This window comes from Benincasa hispida, chromosome 9 (genome assembly GCF_009727055.1).
Source record: "Benincasa hispida cultivar B227 chromosome 9, ASM972705v1, whole genome shotgun sequence".
NCBI lineage: Eukaryota > Viridiplantae > Streptophyta > Magnoliopsida > Cucurbitales > Cucurbitaceae > Benincasa > Benincasa hispida.
The window spans coordinates 31,345,445-31,365,466 of record NC_052357.1 but is presented as its reverse complement, the minus strand read 5'-3'; the positions used below and the strand labels follow the sequence as shown (position 1 = coordinate 31,365,466).

Genomic DNA, 20,022 nt, shown 5'->3' with positions numbered 1-20,022 from the left:
ATACACAGTAGAATTTGATAAAACTTCAATAAAAAAATGGCATTATATTTTTTGTTGAAGCTTGTGAGTTTTAGTAATTATGTCAATCATTAGTTTGTGCATTAATCAAATTTAAGTTGGTGCAAAACTTGATATTAGTTCACGGAGATTTTCACATTATTTGTTAAAATTAGTGGGTGAATTATCTAAATCGAATAGATGGTAAGCAATTGCAACATTTATCTAAATCTAAGATAAATTTTGATGAAATTGAAAATTTAGAATAAAAGTGTATATAACTTGGTAAACTTAAGGGTAAACATTAAAATGTTTTAATAATAAAATAAAATAAAGTCTTTAACGATGGTACCTAAGGGGCCATTTGATAAACAATTGATTTTAATTTTTGATTTTTGATTTTTGGTTTTCAATTTTTAAAAAACAGACATTTGTTATTCAATTATGTTTATGTTTTCAATTTTAAAAACATTTTTTGAAAATGGTAAGAAATTTAAAAAGGAAAAAAAAAATCAGTTTTACAAAAGCGTATGTTTATTCCATCAATTTGGACTCTTAACTTTCAATTTCATCTAATTACTCACTCACACCTACTTGTACTAAAAACACTTCCATTACTTTTTAGTTGTTTTTTTTTTTTTTTTTTTTGAATTTTACAAACCCCTTTTGATTATTGATCAAAATCTTAGGGGGAAATCAATTTTACTCCAAAAATTTCTTTTTAGTACAATAATCATGGGAATGAGAATCGAACTTCTCACCTCTAAGATGGAAGATCATGTCAATTATCGTTGATCTAAGCCCGCTTTGGCCTCCTAAAGTTGTAAAGTGATATAAACTTTTACATAACTTTCAATTTCATGAAATTATACCTCAAACTTAGACAAATGTTACAATTTTTATCTTAATTTTAAATAAATGTTGCGAGTTTTATCCTATGACAAGTTTAGTTTGAATATATATTTAAAAATTATTCATATATACTTCCAATGAATTATACAACATATGTATAATTGATAAAATTAAAGAAAAACAACATTGAGCTATTTTTTGTTAAAATTTTTAGGGCTTAACAAAATTATTCAATAGTTAGATTGTGCATTAATCAAACTTGGTATTAATTAAATTAGTGAATTTACAAAGACTTTTACATTGCTTTTTATTAGAATGAATAGGTGAATAAGTAGAAAATGAATAGATAGTAAAAATGGGTAACCTTTAATTAAACTAAGTAAATGGTCCAATTTAATGAAATTAAAAATTTAGCATGAAAATCGATATAATATGGCCAAATTTTAAAGTAAAAGTTTTTTTTTTAATTATTATTTTTTTTTAAAGAAATAGAACTTCCATTTTCAATTTTCGCTTCACTCATGTCATTAGGGTTAGAGGGTGCATATAAGGTATATTTTTTAAAAGAAATTTTTCTTTGCTATCCGCTTATTTAAATTTAAAAAAATCCAATAATGCTTCCCATACAATAAAAACAATTATATTGTGAATTTGAGGAGAACGATGGCAACACGGATACTAATAAAATATAATATTAAAATATTTAAACATAATATATAAATAAACAAAATATGAAATAAAAAATTTCTCTAAATTCTCCATTTTCTTCAATTTTCATGGACTTTCCCCAGTGTGCGTGTCTTACAAGCTTTACCAAATGCTTTTATTTATAAGCAAAATGGCAAGTAGGTGGTGATTTATTTGGACACTAAGAATAAGTATTTACAAGACACATGGGGTGTAGAGAGAGTGTCATTTGCCTTTTGACACTAAGAATGAGTATCTATTTTACATATAATTTGTAATAGTTATAATACTCCCCTTTAGATACTCATTGTATGTATATATAATATGCCTCATCAAAACCTTACTAGGAAAAAATCCATTGGAAACAAAAATCCCAGTGAAGGAAAAAGAGTACAAATTTCATATAATCTAATACTCTTAAAAAGAATAAAGTATATTTACTCCTCATCACGGAAACTTTACTTGAGATCTCTAAGTCGCTGCGTTCCAATATTATGTACCAATTTCTCAAAGGTTGCGATTGGTAATGATTTTGTAAATAAGTCTGTCAGGTTATCATTTGAACAAATTTGTACAGTGATGCCACCATTTTCTTCAGGATCATGAGTGTAGAAAAGCTTTGGTGAAATATGTTTTATTCTATCTCCTTTAATATATTCTCCTTTGATTTGAGATATGCATACTGTGTTGTCTTGGTATAATATCATTGGAAGATTTTTACTTGTTCCACGAATGTACTAAGTCATTAATCTTAGCCATACACATTCTCGACTAGCCTTGTGAGTTGCAAGAATTTCAGCATGATTTGAGGAAGTAGTTGTTATGGTCTATTTCATTGACCGCCATGATACAACAATTCCTCCATATATGAATAGATAACTTGTTTGAGATATAGCTTGTGTGGCTTAAAAAAATATCCAGAATCTACATAACCAACTAGATCAAATTTAGATTTATTTGAATAAAACAAACCCATGTCGATTGTTTCTCGAAGATAACGGAGCATATGCTTAATTTTGTTCAAATGTTTTTTTGTTGGAGAAGAACTATATCTTGCTAATAAATTTACTGAAAATGCATATCTGGTTTTGTATTATTAGCAAGATACATAAGTGCACCAATTGCACTAAAATATGGTACTTCAAGATCAAGAAGTTCTTCGTTATCATCTCAAGGTCGAAATATATCTTTCTTCACATCTAAGAAACGAATTTCCATTGGTATGTTCAATGGATGTGTTTTGTCCATATAAAATCTTTTCAAAGCTTTTCTTGTATAAGTTGACTGATAAACAAATATCTCATTTGCTAAATGTTCAATTTGCAAACCCAGGTAAAACTTTGTTTTTCCAAGATCTTTCATCTTAAATTATTTCTTAAAATATTCTATTGCCTTTGAAAACTCTTTAGAAGTTCCAATTATATTCAAGTCATCAACATATACAATTATAATAACAAATTTTGACAATGATTTCTTTATAAAAATACATTGACATATTGGATTGTTTTGATATCCTTCTTTCAACAAATATCCACTCAGGCGATTGTACCATATTTGTTCTGATTGTTTCAATCTATATAGCAATCTCTATAACTTTATTGAATACAATTACCAAGAATTTGATTTATGTGTTTCAGGTGCCTTAAATCTTTTTGGGATTCTCGTATAAATATCATTATCAAGAGATCCATATAAATATATTGTGACTACACTCATAAGATACATATCCAGACTTTCATACACAGTCATACCAATTAAATATCTTACTGTAATTGCATCCACCACAGGAGAATACATCTCCTCATAATCAATACCAGGTCTTTGTGAAAAACTTTGTGCAATTAGTCTTACTTTATATCTCGTGACCTCATTATTTTCATTGTTTTCCTCACAAATACCCATTTGTATCCCACAGGTTTGACTCCCTTTGGTGTCCGGACTACTGGTCCAAAAACCTGACATTTTGAAAGTGAGTTTAATTTTGCCTCGATTGCTTCTTTCCATTAAAGGCAATCTTTTCTATGTCGACATTCTTCAACAGATTTTGGTTAAGAATCCTTATTTTCAGATATAATATCAAGAACAACATAATACACAAAAATGTTGTCAATAATGATATGAGTTCGATTCCATCTTTTTCTTATCATGACATAGTTTATTGAAATCTCATTATTATCTTTATGTATTCCACATTCCTCATTAGTCATGTCATAAATGTTTTTTCATGTGTATTTACATCCTCAACCTTTTGACTATTAATTATTTTGCTTTTCCGAGGATTTTATCTTTAGAACCCACTGGTTTACTATGCTTCTGGCATGTCTCAGACTCATTAATGACAACTTGCTAAGTTGGGATATCAATTTTTTATGGAATATTTGCAGCTGGTATATGTGACTTAGTTACTCTCTTTGCATCAGTAATGCTTTTGGTAATTGATTTTCTATATTTTGCAAATGAATTATCGTTTGAATTTCAAGGTTACATTGATTTGTACGTGGATCTAAATGAGACAATAACGATGCATTCCATGTAATTTTTTTTTCAACTTCTTAATTTCTCCTCCTATGTTGGAAAATCTGTCTCATTAAAATAACAATTAGCAAATTGTGCAGTAAATACATCACCCATCAGGGGTTTAAGATATTTGATAATTGATGGTGAATCATATCCAATATATATTCCTATCCTCTTTTGAGGACCCATCTTAGTACGTTGTGATGGAGCAATTGGAACATATACTGTACATCCAAAAATTCTCATATGGGAAATATTTGGCTCATGACCATAAGCTAATTATACTGGTGAATACTTATGATAATCTATTAGCCTTGTTAGGGTTAATGCCCTAAATCTCGTAGGTCTTGTATTCTGTAAACACTTGTATGAACAAACACTTTATTATTTATAATATATGATATTTTATTCAATTTAGTCTATGAAATATTTGATATTTTAGTTGCATTAACCACAAACCAATAAACTAAGATCCATGGTTATCGTTGTAACTTAAACATGTACATAGATACATACAAGTGGATCATGTTTTAAGTGATAACCTAAATGGTCTGTAGTATATGGATAAGGAGGGATGCTTTATCCTAGTGACACTACGAGTGTGGCCCGCTTTGTAGATGTTACAAATGTTGTAAAGTGCTACAAATGATCTGATTCTGATCATTCATGTACTAGACATGCGAGTAGGGATATTCTATACAAAGGAGTTTATATAAAACCAGACCACGAAATGTTTAGTCTCGTTGTATAATGTCGTTCATAATTGAAACTTTCATTTCACTAAGATGACCATAGGTAACATGACCTTAATCCTGAGTGAGTTGTGAACTAAGCCTATGAGGGCGGTCCTTTGATTTGCATGGGTGAGAGTGGCCAGATCGCCAACTTAACAAGCCTACCATTTTAGGGATTCGTCTGATTGAGGAGCTGGGAACTCAGCTACACAAGATGGAATTCACTTCTTCTCCGAAGCAAAGGTAAGTAGATAAATTGCTCCCTTAAAGGTTGATTCCAGGGCTTGAACAATGTGGTGCCATATCCTCTCTTGGCCCGAGAGGGGGTTTAGTCATAGTGGGACTATGATCTATTATTCATTATAGGAATCAGTGGTACTTAAGAAGCTAGATGTAACTACAGGGGAAAAAACGGTAATTTGGCCCAGTTGTACTTACGAGCGATTTGTGAAGGGTCATCGTACTGTTGATTAGTTATATCCAATGGACACAGAAATATATATGTAGTACGAAGAATGCAGCTGTCGGTCTTTAGTGGAGTGCCCGAGAATTAACGGATGGTAGATATCGTAATCAAAGAGTTTAGTCAGTTATTCACGTACCGTTAGAGCTTCAAGCTACAGGTCCATAAGGTCCCATTGATAGCTCAATGAATTCAAGTTGAGAATCAGTTTTTGGGTTAGTTTGAAATGTTCAAATTAACAAGAGTGAATTTGATTATATATGATATAATTCAATTAATTCAATTATATATGATATAATTGATATAACATATTTGATACATTATTGTTTGATTGGAAGAACTAGTATTTGAATATAATTCAAATATAAATTCTATGAATAAGAGTAGTAAATTTAATATAAATATGATTTATATTTAAATGACATTTAATAGAAAAATAATTATGATTTATATGTTGCATATGATGCAATATTAAAACTATAGGTTATAAATATAATATGATAAGTTAGTTATTGCATTTATTTATAATTTATTAATTATATGATAATTAAATTTCTTTTTCTCTAATAAGCATCCTTAGTGGGTGGTACACGATTTTATGGAAATAGTGGAATAAAGATGAAAAAGTTGTTTTTTCTAATTATTCAACGAAACGAGTGATCAGATTCACTTTCGAGTGACTAAACGATACCGTCGAGTTTACTATACGATAGTGCTATTTACTAAACTATTGAGCATCGAGTCTATGTGGTAGACTTCCATCTTCTACACGATAATGCTATCCATTACTCGATCGTCTCCTCCTCCTCTTCAATCCTTCCCTCAATCCAAAATAAGTCAGAGTCCACCACTCCTGGATTCTCATATCGAGAATGCCAAGGTAATCTTGTGGTTGTGTCCGGTTGTTTGAGGATCGAGTTGATACTCATTGCTAGTGTTCGAGTTGATTGTTACGTTCGAGTTTGATCAAGGGACACACTTGAAGAAACACTCTTCAAAGGTATTGTTTCTCATCCTTTGTATTTATTTCAAGAAGCATGCTGTAATTTATGATTTTATGCATAATCTGTTTAATATGACTGTGAATGTATGTGTTCCTTCACAATGGAGTTTGGATGATCCGCTTCCGCTCATAGATTCTCTTTATTTAGAGTTCCTTCAAACCTAATACATACAAGTGACGTTGCATGCAAAATAGCATGTTCCCATAGAGATGAAGAAAGCTTAGCTCTCATAAGCAATGGTCTAGGAATTAACTGCAAACGTTTTATGAAGATTCTGCTAAACCATTTTGTGTATGAACATAAGCTACAAAATGTTCATCACTTATCACAATTTACATACAATAATTATCAAAAGCTTGGGATGTAAATTCACCAGCATTATCAAGACGAATGGTTTTAATTGTATAATCAGAAAATTGTGCTCTTAACTTAATTATTTGAGCAAGTAATCTTGTAAATGCAAGATTTTGACTTCATAATAAGCATATGTATGACCATCTGCTGGATGCATTTATTAATGCAGTAAAATATCTAAATGGCCCACTTGGTAGATTAATAGATCCACATATATTATCATGAGTTCGTTTTAAAAATGCGGGTAATTCAGTCCCCACTTTGGCTGATGATGGTCTAATGATTAATTTTCCTTGAGAGCAAGCATCACATGATAATTCATTAGATTGAAGAATCTGTCCATTTGAATTCTCAATAATTCTTCTCATAATTATAGACCATGGATGACCTAATATGACATACCAAATTGTAAATATGTCTGGATGCATGAACTTCAGATTCATTGTTATATATGTTTTAATTACACATATATGAGTATAATATAATCCAGAAGATAAAGTAGATAACTCTTCTAGTATATGTTTTTCATATGAGACAGTAGATATGATGTAAAGATTCTCTATATTATTCTTTCTATAAGTCTCAATCTGATAACCATTGCAATGTATATCTTTACAACTGAATATATTTCTCTTTGATTGACTAGAGCACAATGTATTGTTAATTGTAAATTTTGTTCCTCTAGGCAAAATATTATTTACTTTTCCAAACCCTTCAATTAGGTTTGTAGAACCTGATATTGTATTGACTTTGCTTCCAATATTGTCAGTTTGAAAAAAAATGTTTTCTACTTGTAAGTATTTTATGTATAGTTGCACTGTCTACCAAACATAGATCTTCTTTACTCATTTTTTAGTCAATCGACATATGAAAATGATCCAGGTTTCTTCATTAAAAGAAAATAATTACAATAAGAAAAACAACATTTGGAATATACAAAAGTTAACATCTACAAAGAGGAAAAAAACCATGGAGATGAATAAAAAAAAAACAACATTAAGTCTAGATATTTTCAAAGTCAAAGGAAACACTTAATATTCCATCAATTCTATCGATTTTCTCTTCAGAAGATTCAAAGAAGTCTATCACATCCAAATTTGTCATATGAGATTGGTCAAATATGTCATTATCCTGGTATGTAAAATTTGCTTCCACATTTCTCTCATTTTTCTTCAGGGATACTTGATAAAGATCAACTAAGTGTTTTGACGTACGATAGGTACGTGACCAATGTCCAGTCATTCCACATTGGAAGCATTTATTTTCAACACTTTTTGAACTCTTATCTTGTGGAGTTTTCCCTTTGTGATCATCATTTTGTGTGGTTCTTTTGAAATTTGAATGATTAGAATAACCACCACGAAAATATATAATTATTTCTTCCTATGCTATGGTCACAACCTCGACCACCACCTCGACCTCGACCATGATTATTATTAAAATTCACGGCATTCACTTCAGGGAATGGTGTCGTCCCGGTTGGTTGAAATTCATGATTTTTCATTAATAACTCGTTATTTTGTTCGAACACAAGAAGACATGAAAATATTTTGGAATATTATTTAAAACCTTTCTCTTGATATTGTTGTTGTAAGAGCATATTCGAGACATGAAATGTATAAAATGTCTTTTCTAACATATCAACATCAATAATTTTCTCACCACATTACAACAATTTTGAAGTGATTTTAAATAATGAGTTGTAATCACTTACTGATTTGAAATCTTGTAGCCTTAAGTGCATCCACTCATAATGAGCTTTATGAAGAATAACTATTTTTTTATGATCACACTGTTGGGATCGGTGTCTTAAATCTCTTGTAATCTCGTACTTTGTAAACTTTGTATAAACATAATGTTGTTAATAAAATAAGTGTTATTTTATAAGCATATACTCAATCCAATAAACTAAGATCCAAGGTTATTTCACGTAATTTATACAAGTAGGTAGAGACATACAAGTGGATCTTGTTTAAATAATAATCTAAACGGTCTGTAGTAGATGGATAAGGCTGGGTACCCCCAGCTTTATCCATATGACACTACGGATACAACCCGTTTTGTAAGTGTTATAAGTATTGTAAAATGCTACAAATGATCTGATCCTGATCATTCATGTGGAGACATGTGAGCAGGAGTATCCTATACAAAAAGTTTGTATCAGACTGAACCATGAAATGATTGGTCTCTTTATATAACGTCGTTAATAATAGAGACTTACATTTCACTAAGATGACCATATGTGACATGACCTGAATCCTGAGTGAGTTGTGAACTCCTGCTCATAAAGGCAGTCCTTTGATTTGTATGGGTGAGAGTGGCCAGATTTCCAACTCAACAAACCTACCATTTTAGGGATTCGTTTGACTGGGGAGTTGGGAACATAGCTATACAAGACGGAATTCACTCCTTCCTCGATGCAGGGCCAAATAGATAAATTGCTCCCTTAAAGGCTGATTCTGAGACTTGAACATAGTGGTTACATCCTCTCCAGGCCCGAGAGGGACTTGGTCATAGTTGGACTATGACTTATTGTTCATTAGAGGGATCAGTGGTACTTAAGGAGTTAGATGTAGCTACAGGGACAAAACAGTATTTTTGGCCCAACTGTACTTACGAGCAATTTGTGAAGGGTCATCGCACTGTTGATTGGTTATATCCAATGGACACGAAAATTTATCTGTAGTGCGAAGAGTGTAGTTGTCAGTCTTTAGTGGAATGATCGGCAGTTAACAGATGTTGGATAATTTAATTAAAGAGTTTAATTAATTATCTGAGTACCGTTAGAGCTTCAATCTATAGGTCTATAAGGTCCTATCTGTAGCTCAACAGGGATTCAGTTGAGAATTATTTTTGGATTAATTTGAAAATGTTCAAATTAATTGAGGAAATTAATTATATATGAGATATAATTAATATAATGTATTAGATACATTATAATATAAGGTAATATGAGAGAAATTTGAATATGATTCAAATGCTATTTATATGAATGAGATTCATGTAATTAAATTTAATGTAAATATGATTTATATAGAGAATAATTAAATATTTGGATATAATCTAAATATCAATTATATGAATGAGATTCATATAAGTGAATTTAATATAAATAAGATTTATATTAAATGTCATGTATGGTTGAGAGAAAATACGTCTATATGTTATATTGTATTTGATACAATATGTAACTATAGATTATATGTTATATGGGATATAACATATAGGTTATATACATATACTAAGGTTGTTATTATATGTATAATTATTATTAATTTAATTTAATTTGATTAATATTAATTAATTAAAGAGAGGGAGTTACAATTCCCTCCCCCAACGTGGGGTTATTGATGGATGGTGATAGGATTCATCTCTCTCCTTGGATTTTACTGAGAAAAGAGTTCTTTTTGAAAAAAAAAAACATATAGAAGATAGGATGGCAAAGTGTCCTTGCGAGGGTCGGTCCCCGACCCAATTGGCGAGGAATCCTCGATGACCGGTATGGGGGTCAAATGCCGGGATTTAGAAGTCGCGTCGTGCATCGAACGTGGCGAAGTGACGTAGTAGACAAAGGGATTCCCTTCCCGTCTCGACCTTTCACCCCATCCCGCCCTCGGCCAGATTTTTTATTATTAACATATATAATAATAATTATTATATTAAAATAAGAAAAAACTGAAACATAACTTTAATAATATAATATAATAATAATAATAATATATTATTATTATATAATACAATACTACTAAATAGTAGGTTTCAAGCTACTCTTTAGTTATTATTTTTTAATTTTAATTTTCTAATATAATAAATTTTATAATAAAATACATTAAAATATGTTTTTAATTGTTAGTTTAAACATATATATATGTAACAATAATACTAATTTATTACATAAAATTTATAATTTTAACATAAATACTAATTTTAGATAATAAAAATAATAAAATAAAAAACAAGGATTTTTTCCCGTGAGGACCCGAATCCCCGACCCGACCCCCCAAAACGGGGAATGGGGTAGCGACGGGAATTAAAAATCCCCAGGGGACGAGGATGGGGATAGGGATGGGGAATGCATCCCCGATCCGCCCTGGCTCCGTTGCCATCCCTAATAGAAGAGAAAAGTTCTCTGAAAAGTCCCTTTGCTCCTCTCCATCCCCCTTTCCTCTTCTAAGGATTCAAGCAAAACCCACAACTCTTGCTTGAATCCTTTGTCCCAAGAGAATACAGAAGGTTCCCAAGTGGTGGTGTCCCGTTTGGAGAAGGAGATTCGTTCGTGATTTGTTCAAGGAATTCTTGAAGAAAGTGTTCTTCAAAGGTAAAGGTTTCTGAAACCCTATGTTTTCATTTATTTATTGCATGCTATAATTTATGTAAATGCATGTCTTGTTCTTGTTTTACTGTAAAACTTAAATTCAATGAAAAATGGAAATTGGGTCGATCTTGCTTCCGCTCACGGTTCTCTGCAGTTAGAGTTCCTTCACATACCTTTCTTTCAATTTTTTCACAAGATACGGGGATCTTTTACTGTAAGATACTCAATTTTCAATCCCTTGTGGAGATGATGACAAAGGAAAATCATAGTTTTTGCTTTGTTCTGACTGGATGACGTATTTCTTTCTTTAGTAGTCTCTCCAAGATTAATAGCATCCAGGTGGATTTTGGCATGAAGTGCCCATGACAAACAATTACTGTCATTAATATCAAGGGCGAAAAATTCTAATTTTGTGAGATTTCTCATGGCAGCACTATCATAAGATATTATATTTATATTAGAAATTTAATAGATATTAAATATGTAAAATAACGTTAGATTTATTAATTATAATGAAGAGGAAAAAACTGACATACCTTTAGGACCTACTTTTAACGATAGGAGTTTGTGCTGATTACATTTTTTGAATTTGAGAAGCACAAGGGAAACACATATACCAATAAAATATAATATTAAAATAAATGTAATAAAATAAATAAATATTAAAATAAATTAAACATAATATATAAATAAACAAATAAAATAAATTAATAAAATGAAGAGTCTAAATTGGTTCAGATATAGAAATTTGGGAGTTTAATTGATAAGGTTGATTCTCCCATCATTTTTAAAAGATATTGAGATGATGATTAGTTAATGGAATAATACTAATACCATTATAGTATAAAAAAAATAGTTTGTTTCTACTAGTATCTTATATAGTCAACTAGTTGAGATGTTGGTATAATTGGACCTAGATTTGACTAGCAAAAAAAAAAGAGTAAGAAAGAGACCAGAGTGGAGGTGGAGCGTCATCTAGGCCTAACTGAAGCGTTAAAGTTTCTCGGTGCCTTAAATTGCGCACACATGGATTACGATTACCAATGTGAATTCATCAACACGAAATCAAACCCAGTTGGGTCCCAATTTCAAGCTCCAAATTCTTGATTATATTTATGAATTCCCCGATAATCATGGCGTCTTTCAGTGCTTCCTGTCATGTATTTGTATTTGTAGTTATAGCCATTACCACCATCCATTTCTCACCTCACCTCACCAAAACCTCCATTGCAACTTCCTTCTTCTTCATCAATGGCTGCCGACGACGACCAGGGTGGCGAGGAGTATTTGTTCAAGATTGTTCTGATTGGCGACTCTGCGGTGGGGAAATCCAACCTCCTTTCGCGGTTTGCTCGGAATGAGTTTGATAACAACTCCAAGGCTACAATCGGCGTTGAGTTTCAGACCCAAGTGGTGGAAATCGACGGTAAAGAGGTTAAGGCTCAGATCTGGGATACCGCCGGCCAGGAGCGCTTTAGGGCTGTCACTTCCGCTTACTACCGCGGCGCTGTTGGGGCGCTTATTGTCTACGATATTAGCCGTCGGACTACTTTTGACAGTGCCAAGCGGTGGCTCGACGAGCTCGGCGGTACGTTCTCTTTGAATCTTTATGGTTGTTTTACTCTTCTGTTTGTTTGTGGAAGCAAGGTGTGGAATTGAATCGAATGTCTTTCTTCGGTTTATTAGAATCTGCCGTTGGTTTGGTTTATTGATTCTCTGATTTGATTGGAATGATAGACAGAAAATCCAGTGATATTGGTTATTCTGCAGTTTCTGGTAGGAAATCTGGGTTAGATTGGTGCAAAAGGATGAATGATTTGCTTTTGTTCTTACATATTGTAGTTACTTCAGTGAGTAATTTGTAATGAACTAAAGAATTGAATGGTGGTGAGGTTTGCCGAATTCATACCAAAAAATGAGAATAGTTTAGCCCTGTGTAATGGTTGAAACAGATACCAAAAGGAAGCTGGCTAAGGACCCTATTTCTCTGCTCATAAGTCATAGCTAGACAAATTTAGGACCAACTACCTTAGTCTTCGGGCATTTGGCCCTTGACCGATAGGTGAACCCATGATAATGGAATTTGAACTTAGTCTATTGCATTTGACGTTGTTAAGGAATAGTTGCTTAGTTTGTATAGGTCTCTATCCTAAGAAGTAAGTGTTGGGCACTGTTGAAGCAAGGACCTTAGAACTTTTTCTTCAAGTTTTGAATGGATGCTTTTCGGGTTATCTTATCCTTCCATAGTTGAAAAAGGAAAAAATGATGGATGATTTACTTTTTGAATCTCATCGGGTATAGTATGTCCTCACTTGTTGGTCTGTTCTGTTGTATTCTTTGTCGAAAGGTAGAGGAAGATGTGGATCATATCCTCTAGCGTTTTGAGTTTGCAAACTCTATTTGAGACTTATTCTTTTAGACGTTTGGTACTTTGAATGCTCTCTACAAAGAAACTAATGTTATGATCAAGGAGTTCCTCCTCAATCCATCTCGTGGGGAGAAGAGTCCCTTTTTAAGACTTGTTGGGATGTGTATGATCTTATGGGTTTTGTGGGGTGAGCGGATTGGTAGGGTTTTTAGAGGGGTGGGAAGAGACCCAAGTAATGTTTGGTCTCTTGTTCGCTTTCATGTATCTTTGTGGACTTCGATTTTGAAGACATTTTGTAACTATTATATAGGTATTATTTTGCATAGCTGGAGTCTCTTCCTGGAGAGGAAGGTTTCCTTTTTGTGGGCTTGTTTTTTTTTGTATGCTTTTGTATTTTTTTCATTTTTTCTAGAAAGTTGTTTCCAAAAAAGAAAAGAAAAGAAAAGAAAAGGATTGTCCACTGTAAACTAAAGCTTGCTTGGTTTGCCTCATATTAATAGAGATGTTGCTTATACTGATCTTCCCCTTTCTAACTCCCAACATAGTTGTTTGTCTTGCTATGATATGAGTTACATTTACGTCTCTATATCTAGATAGGTCAAAAAAGCAAACAAAACTGATGAAGTAGTTGTATCTCATACTTCATTGTCATTCGCAATTTATAATATCATAAACTGAAGAAGCTTACTCTGTCCGAAACCATTGCAGTTCATTGTGATACGGCGACGGTGAGGATGTTGGTAGGGAACAAGTGTGATTTGGAGAACATCAGAGATGTGAGTGTGGAGGAAGGCAAGAATTTAGCAGAAGAGGAAAGACTGTTCTTCATGGAGACCTCTGCTCTTGATTCCACCAATGTCAGAACAGCCTTTGAGCTTGTTATTAGGGAGATTTACAACAATGTCAGCAGGAAAGTCCTCAACTCTGATTCTTACAAGGCTGAGCTTTCTGAAAATCGAGTGAGTTTGGCTGATGGAGGAGCCTCGTCCAAAAAGGGCTTCTCTTGTTGTTCTCAATGAGTTTTATGTTCTCTCTCTCCATTTTTTTGGGAGTTTAAAGGATTGTATTATAAAGTCTGGTAGGTGTATTTCGGATTAATTGTTCTGAACTTTCAGTTTTGTGTCTAATAGCTCTTTGAATTTAAAAAAATATCTAATAGGTCAATAGGTCAATGACCTATTAGACATACAATAAAAAAAAGTTGGGAGTCTATGATTAAGTTTTAAAAGCAGGAACTTCTTAGACACCAAATTGAAAATGTATGAATATCAGTTACTTATTAATGTCAAGGGGCATATTAAACATGCCTTAGAAAGTTCTTTATCTAAATTTGTAATGCGCTATAAAATATTGGTAAAATACCATTTTAGTTGTGTAGTTTGAATTTTGTTCAACTTTAGTTTCTATGCTTTTAAATGTTCAATTTTAGTCTCTCTACTTTCAATAAATCATAATTTAGTCCATCAAAGTTACTATTATTATTTATCGAAATTAGTTAAATAATAATAAGAATTTTCATGTGAGGAAATATAATAGGTAAACATTTTCATAATGCAAATGCTAATAGACAATAAAAAAAAATTATAAAAAAATATCAACAGTACGGATAAATGGTTTCAAGTTAATCCAAGGATGGTTTCAAGTCAATCCAATTGACTATCATACATTCATTGTCTAAGATAATCATTTGTATGGTATCGTTAACATACAAATCCATAAGTGCACGTTCTGGAAATTTTGTGTCCATATTCTATTGTCATAACTAGATCACGAAACATAAACTTGTACACATTTTGTAATAACGTTGAATCCCTCGTACTATGTCCTGTTGGATTTATTTTCATGGTAAACATAATCTCTTGCACTGGAGAACATTGTCCATCCCCAAGGTTCCAAGATAACATGGAACCAACCCTATCCACTAAATTAGTGACTAGGGGAGCTAGAGGTCATGAACGGAGTCTTTTGTGTTTATGTTATTCTTAAACATGTTCTATTTATCCTCTCTCAATAAAACTACTTGGTGTATCTTGTTAGCATTATGAGCTAATTATGACACATAGCACCTTTAATTATGACACATGAGGACCAAGAGATAGTACATACGTGTAGAAACCATCAAATAAGTCGGATTGCGCAAATTATGACACATAGCACCTTTAAAATTTTTCTTATAATGTTTTCTAGAAAATGATTATTTTGACAAAATATTTAAAAAATTTTTTTTAAAAAAATAACTGAAGATGCATCGATGGAAATTTTGAATAAATTCAATTTTCTCTCTTCTTAATTTCAAATTGGATTCTTTCCAAAAATTTGATCTCTGAGTCTCCATCTTTCATTATTTTTTTTTAACCTATATCTAATGGCTATTTTTAAATCCTTCAATTTTATAATTTAGCCAAAATTTCATCTTTCTCCTCACCTCTCCCATGCAATTTTTCAGCAAACTTTTCTCATCTTTTTTGCTCCAAAAAGTGCGTTTTTTAGTTGTCAAATTTGTGTAATCTCTTGTGAGAGTTTTCTTTTTGTGGGAATACAAATTTATCAATATAATGTGGGAACACCTTGGGATTGAGTGAATTGGTATAATCCTGAACTTGAAAAAGGATTTGAGCGTAGTCGTTAAATCCTAAACTCAAAAAAAGATTTGATAGTAATGGTTTGATCTTGAACCCAAAAAAATGATTTAATAGTAGTGGTTTAATCTTGAACATGAAAGAGGATTTGTAGAGGTTTAATCTTGAATCAATTGAAAACATCGGAATTGGTTGGTGTTGGGGTAAATGCCCTAAATTTCAGTTGGTCATATAGTTTGTAATTGTAATGTATAAACAGATTATTTATTTAATAAAATCTGAGATATTTTATTTGACATTTAGTAGCATTAACCCACAAAACCAATAAATTAATATCTAAAGTTGTCTTATGTAACTTGAGCATGTATGTAGAGGCATATAGGTGGATCATGTTCAAACGATAACCTAAACGGTCTGTAGTAAATGGAAAAAGTTGAGTACCTAATCCCGGTGATACGACAAATACGACCCGCTTTGTAATTGTTACAATTATTGCAAAGTGCTACAAATGATCTGATCCTGATCATTCATGTGGAGACATGTGATCGAAGGTGTTCTATATAAAGAGTTTGTATAAGACCGGACCACAAAATGAATAGTCTCACTATATAACACCATTGATAGAAGAGACTTACATTTCACCAAGATGACCATAGGTGACTTGACCTAAATCGTGAGTGAATTGTGAACTTCTGCCTATAAAGACGATCATTTGATTGCGATGGGATGAGAGCGGAACCAGTTCGCTCTCAATATGCCTACCATTGTTGGGGATTCATCTTGATTGGAATTGGCAACGCAGTGCACAAGAAGAAATTAACTCTTCTCTATAGTTTAGAGTAAGTAGATAAATTATCTCCCTTAAAGGCTAATTTCAGGGCATTGAACAATATGTGGCGCCACACTCTTGCCTGTTCCAGGAAGGGTTGTCATATGGATTATGACTTATGTTCATTAAGGACAGTGGTAAGGGGTGTCATGGGTTTGGTTGGTTTGAGGTATTTTGATCAACCCAAAAATTTCGGGTTGGTTATGTATTTGGCACCCAAATGACCCACAAATATAAGTTTTCCAAACCCATTGGTTGGGTTAGTGATACCAGAGTTATACTTAATTTTTTTATTTTTAATAAAAAATATGTAATTTATAACCAACAACATACTAATAACTAAAATCCATTAAATTAAGTGCTAATACCAAATATCTGTGTTTTTATTGTAAACTAACAAAAATAAATATCATAGTGTTTTAAAAAGAAAAAATATTAAAAATCACAATTATCAATACAAAGTAATCAAATCTTAAACAAAGAGGAGGAATATATATATATAATCGGGGCTTGAATTGGGTCAACCCAAATTTTTTTAGATACACCCCCCAACCAAGAACACCACACCCAGAATGCCATAGTCATACAGAGAGACAAGACGATCGCCGATGCATGACACCTGTCGAGGCACGCCTGTTGTTCTTGGTAGTCACTTATGTTGAACACCCCTAATCAGTGGTACTTAAGGAGTTAGATGTAACTACAGGGGCAAAATGGTAATTAGGCCCAACTGTACTTACGGGTAATTTATGAAGGGTCATTGCACCGTTGATTGGTTATATCTAATGGACACATACGTATATCTGTAGTGCAGAGAGTGCGACTGTCAGTCTTTATTGGTGTGATCGGCAGTTAATGGAAGTTGGTTAATTTAATTAAGAAGTTTAATTAATTGATGAAATATCATTAGAGCTTCAATCTATAGACCCATAAGGTCCGTTGTAGCTTAACTGGGATTATTGAGAATCGAATTATTTTTTTTATTAATTTGAATAGTTCAAATTAATTTAGAAAATTAATTTATATGATATAATTAATATAATGTATATAATACATTATAGTATAAAGTTTTTTTTTAGAGGAAATAAATCTTTGATTTGATTCAAATATTAATTATGTGAATATGATCCATATAAAAACTATAGGTTATATTATATGTGATATAATATAAGCTATAGATTATGTGTTATATTTCATATATGTTCGTTGCTATGGTGATTCGCTCTAGGAGTATTTTGTATAAAATAAATTGGAAGAATAAGTTCTAAGTATAAGTGATGCATTTATGCTTTGATGCGTTTAAGTAATTGTAATGCTTTGGGGCGTCAGATATATGCAACAGAACGCACACAACTTCTAATGACGTACAAGTTTTCCTAAACCAGACCCAAGTATAAATCTAATTTAGGTTCCTGGTAAGTCCAGGGTCGAACTCAGGGATTCAGTTAACAAAACGCAGACCTTGCGTTGTATCTACTGTAGGGGTTTTTCCTAAATAAATGTGAGAAATGTGTTATTTACACTAAATTGTTGTGCCTGTGCAAGAGATGCAAAAGAGTTGAGTAGTTAGTGATGGATCATGTGAGAATGGAGTTTAATGTAAGTGGACGTGTCGGTCTAAGAGTAATGTACACAAACCAGGATGTGAGTGGATGAGATGGAGTGATTTGCTTATCTTTTGTTCATGCGTTAGACTTCATTCAACATTTCTCAATGCGAATACCATACAAAACCTATCTCTAGGATGCATGTGTCTAACACAGAATGCAATAGACACCAGTAAGTCTATCTCTAGCTGTACTAGGCGTCCTACTTGATGCAGCTTAGTTATTCTTTCGAACAATCTAAGTTAAAGATGCTTTTTACCAATTTGTCAAGTTGGCTTGAGCGTTGGAAAGTTTGGCATAAAGTATTAATGCGTTCAACATAAACAAGAAATAAACAATGACAAGTATGATTGATCAAATATATGAATTTTATAAAGAAACAGAGAGTCTTGACAAAAGCAATATTTAATCAAATGAAGTGAAAGCGATAAATGAGATGAAGGAAACTGAGTCAAGCCAAAGAATACAATCTCTTATATTTCTTTGGTTCAATCTCATTGTGTACAATCACTTGTATAGGAATTGGATGAAGTGTCTTTCTCAAGAGTGGCTTCCTCCGCTCCCTGACCGGCGGTGGTGGTGGTTCTCAACCCTTCTGATTGTCTGGCACCACAGCACAGCTTCTAAGAACTAAAACTATGACTACAATATACAGAGAGTAAGGATCTTGATAATTTCCAAACTAAAACTATGACTACAATATATAGAGAGTAAGGATCTTGATAATTTCCGAACTTCTTGACTCTGGAAGAACTTCATTTATTTATAGGCGTTGGTCACATCCATTTGGTGAATGGCCAGCATTAAAGTCCATGCCCTGATTAGCATTAAAGTCCATGCCCTGATTAGCCGTCTGACTCTGGAAGCTTTTTAGACGCCGCCTGCTGCGTGGAAGCTTTTCAGACGTTGCCTGCTGCAGGTGCCTATACTTGTAAGTGGTGATGTGACACAATCAGCCTAGAGCAATGAATCTTCTCTGCGTTGAACTCCCTCCGACGCATGGCCCATGCGTTAGAGCTTTTCCTGCGGCACTTGTCTAATGCATTAGCGTTAATCCTTGCGTTGAATCCTGCAATACAATGCGTTAGTGCCGCAATATTTAGTAATAAAACTTCTTTTACATGAGTTTGCTAACGTTTGAATAAATCCATGCGTTTCTTCTAAAAATGAGGAGAATCTATCATTAAAAACCTTAGTTGTTCCAACTTAAGAGTAAAAATAACTTGTATTTCTACAAGTTATCACCACTCTCAAATTTGAACAATGCTTGTCCTCAAGCATTCCAAAATAATTCTTTGTTATCTCCTTTGTCTTAAGTGTGCAGAGTTCGCCTTTCATCATATTCAGTCATAAGCTTGAGATAAGAGTTTGGAAAACATAACTCAGATTAACTCTTTTCTAAAAGGATTAATGTTTAGTTTCTGATGCAGCAAGCCTTTTATCACAACTCCCTCAAAACATTCTCGTTTTTTCTAAACCAGCAATGTGTTAGATGCACTTTTTAAGATAAATGTCGGATAAAAAGAAAAAAACAATTATGAATTTTTACTTTACCCATGCGTTGTTCCAGGTATCCCACTTTTGTTTTGGCTTGCCCCCATGGGTGTCATGCGAGCATCCAACTACGGGTGAGAACCCTTCACAACTAAACTCATATTTAATATTCATGCGTTTCAAGATATAATTTCTTCGGACTAGATAGAGGAGTTATATGGG

General features: G+C 32.6%; 1 protein-coding gene across 1 annotated transcript; it reads left to right on the top strand.

The window, feature by feature from the left end:
- The first annotated feature begins 11,889 nt into the window (after positions 1–11,889).
- On the top strand, positions 11,890–14,669 carry LOC120084480 (ras-related protein RABA5e). The gene is made up of 2 exons (XM_039040269.1): positions 11,890–12,511; positions 14,000–14,669. The coding sequence occupies exons 1-2, from the start codon at positions 12,175–12,177 to the stop codon at positions 14,308–14,310; spliced, it is 648 nt and encodes a 215-aa protein (XP_038896197.1). The 5' UTR covers positions 11,890–12,174; the 3' UTR covers positions 14,311–14,669.
- Positions 14,670–20,022: the final 5,353 nt, after the last annotated feature.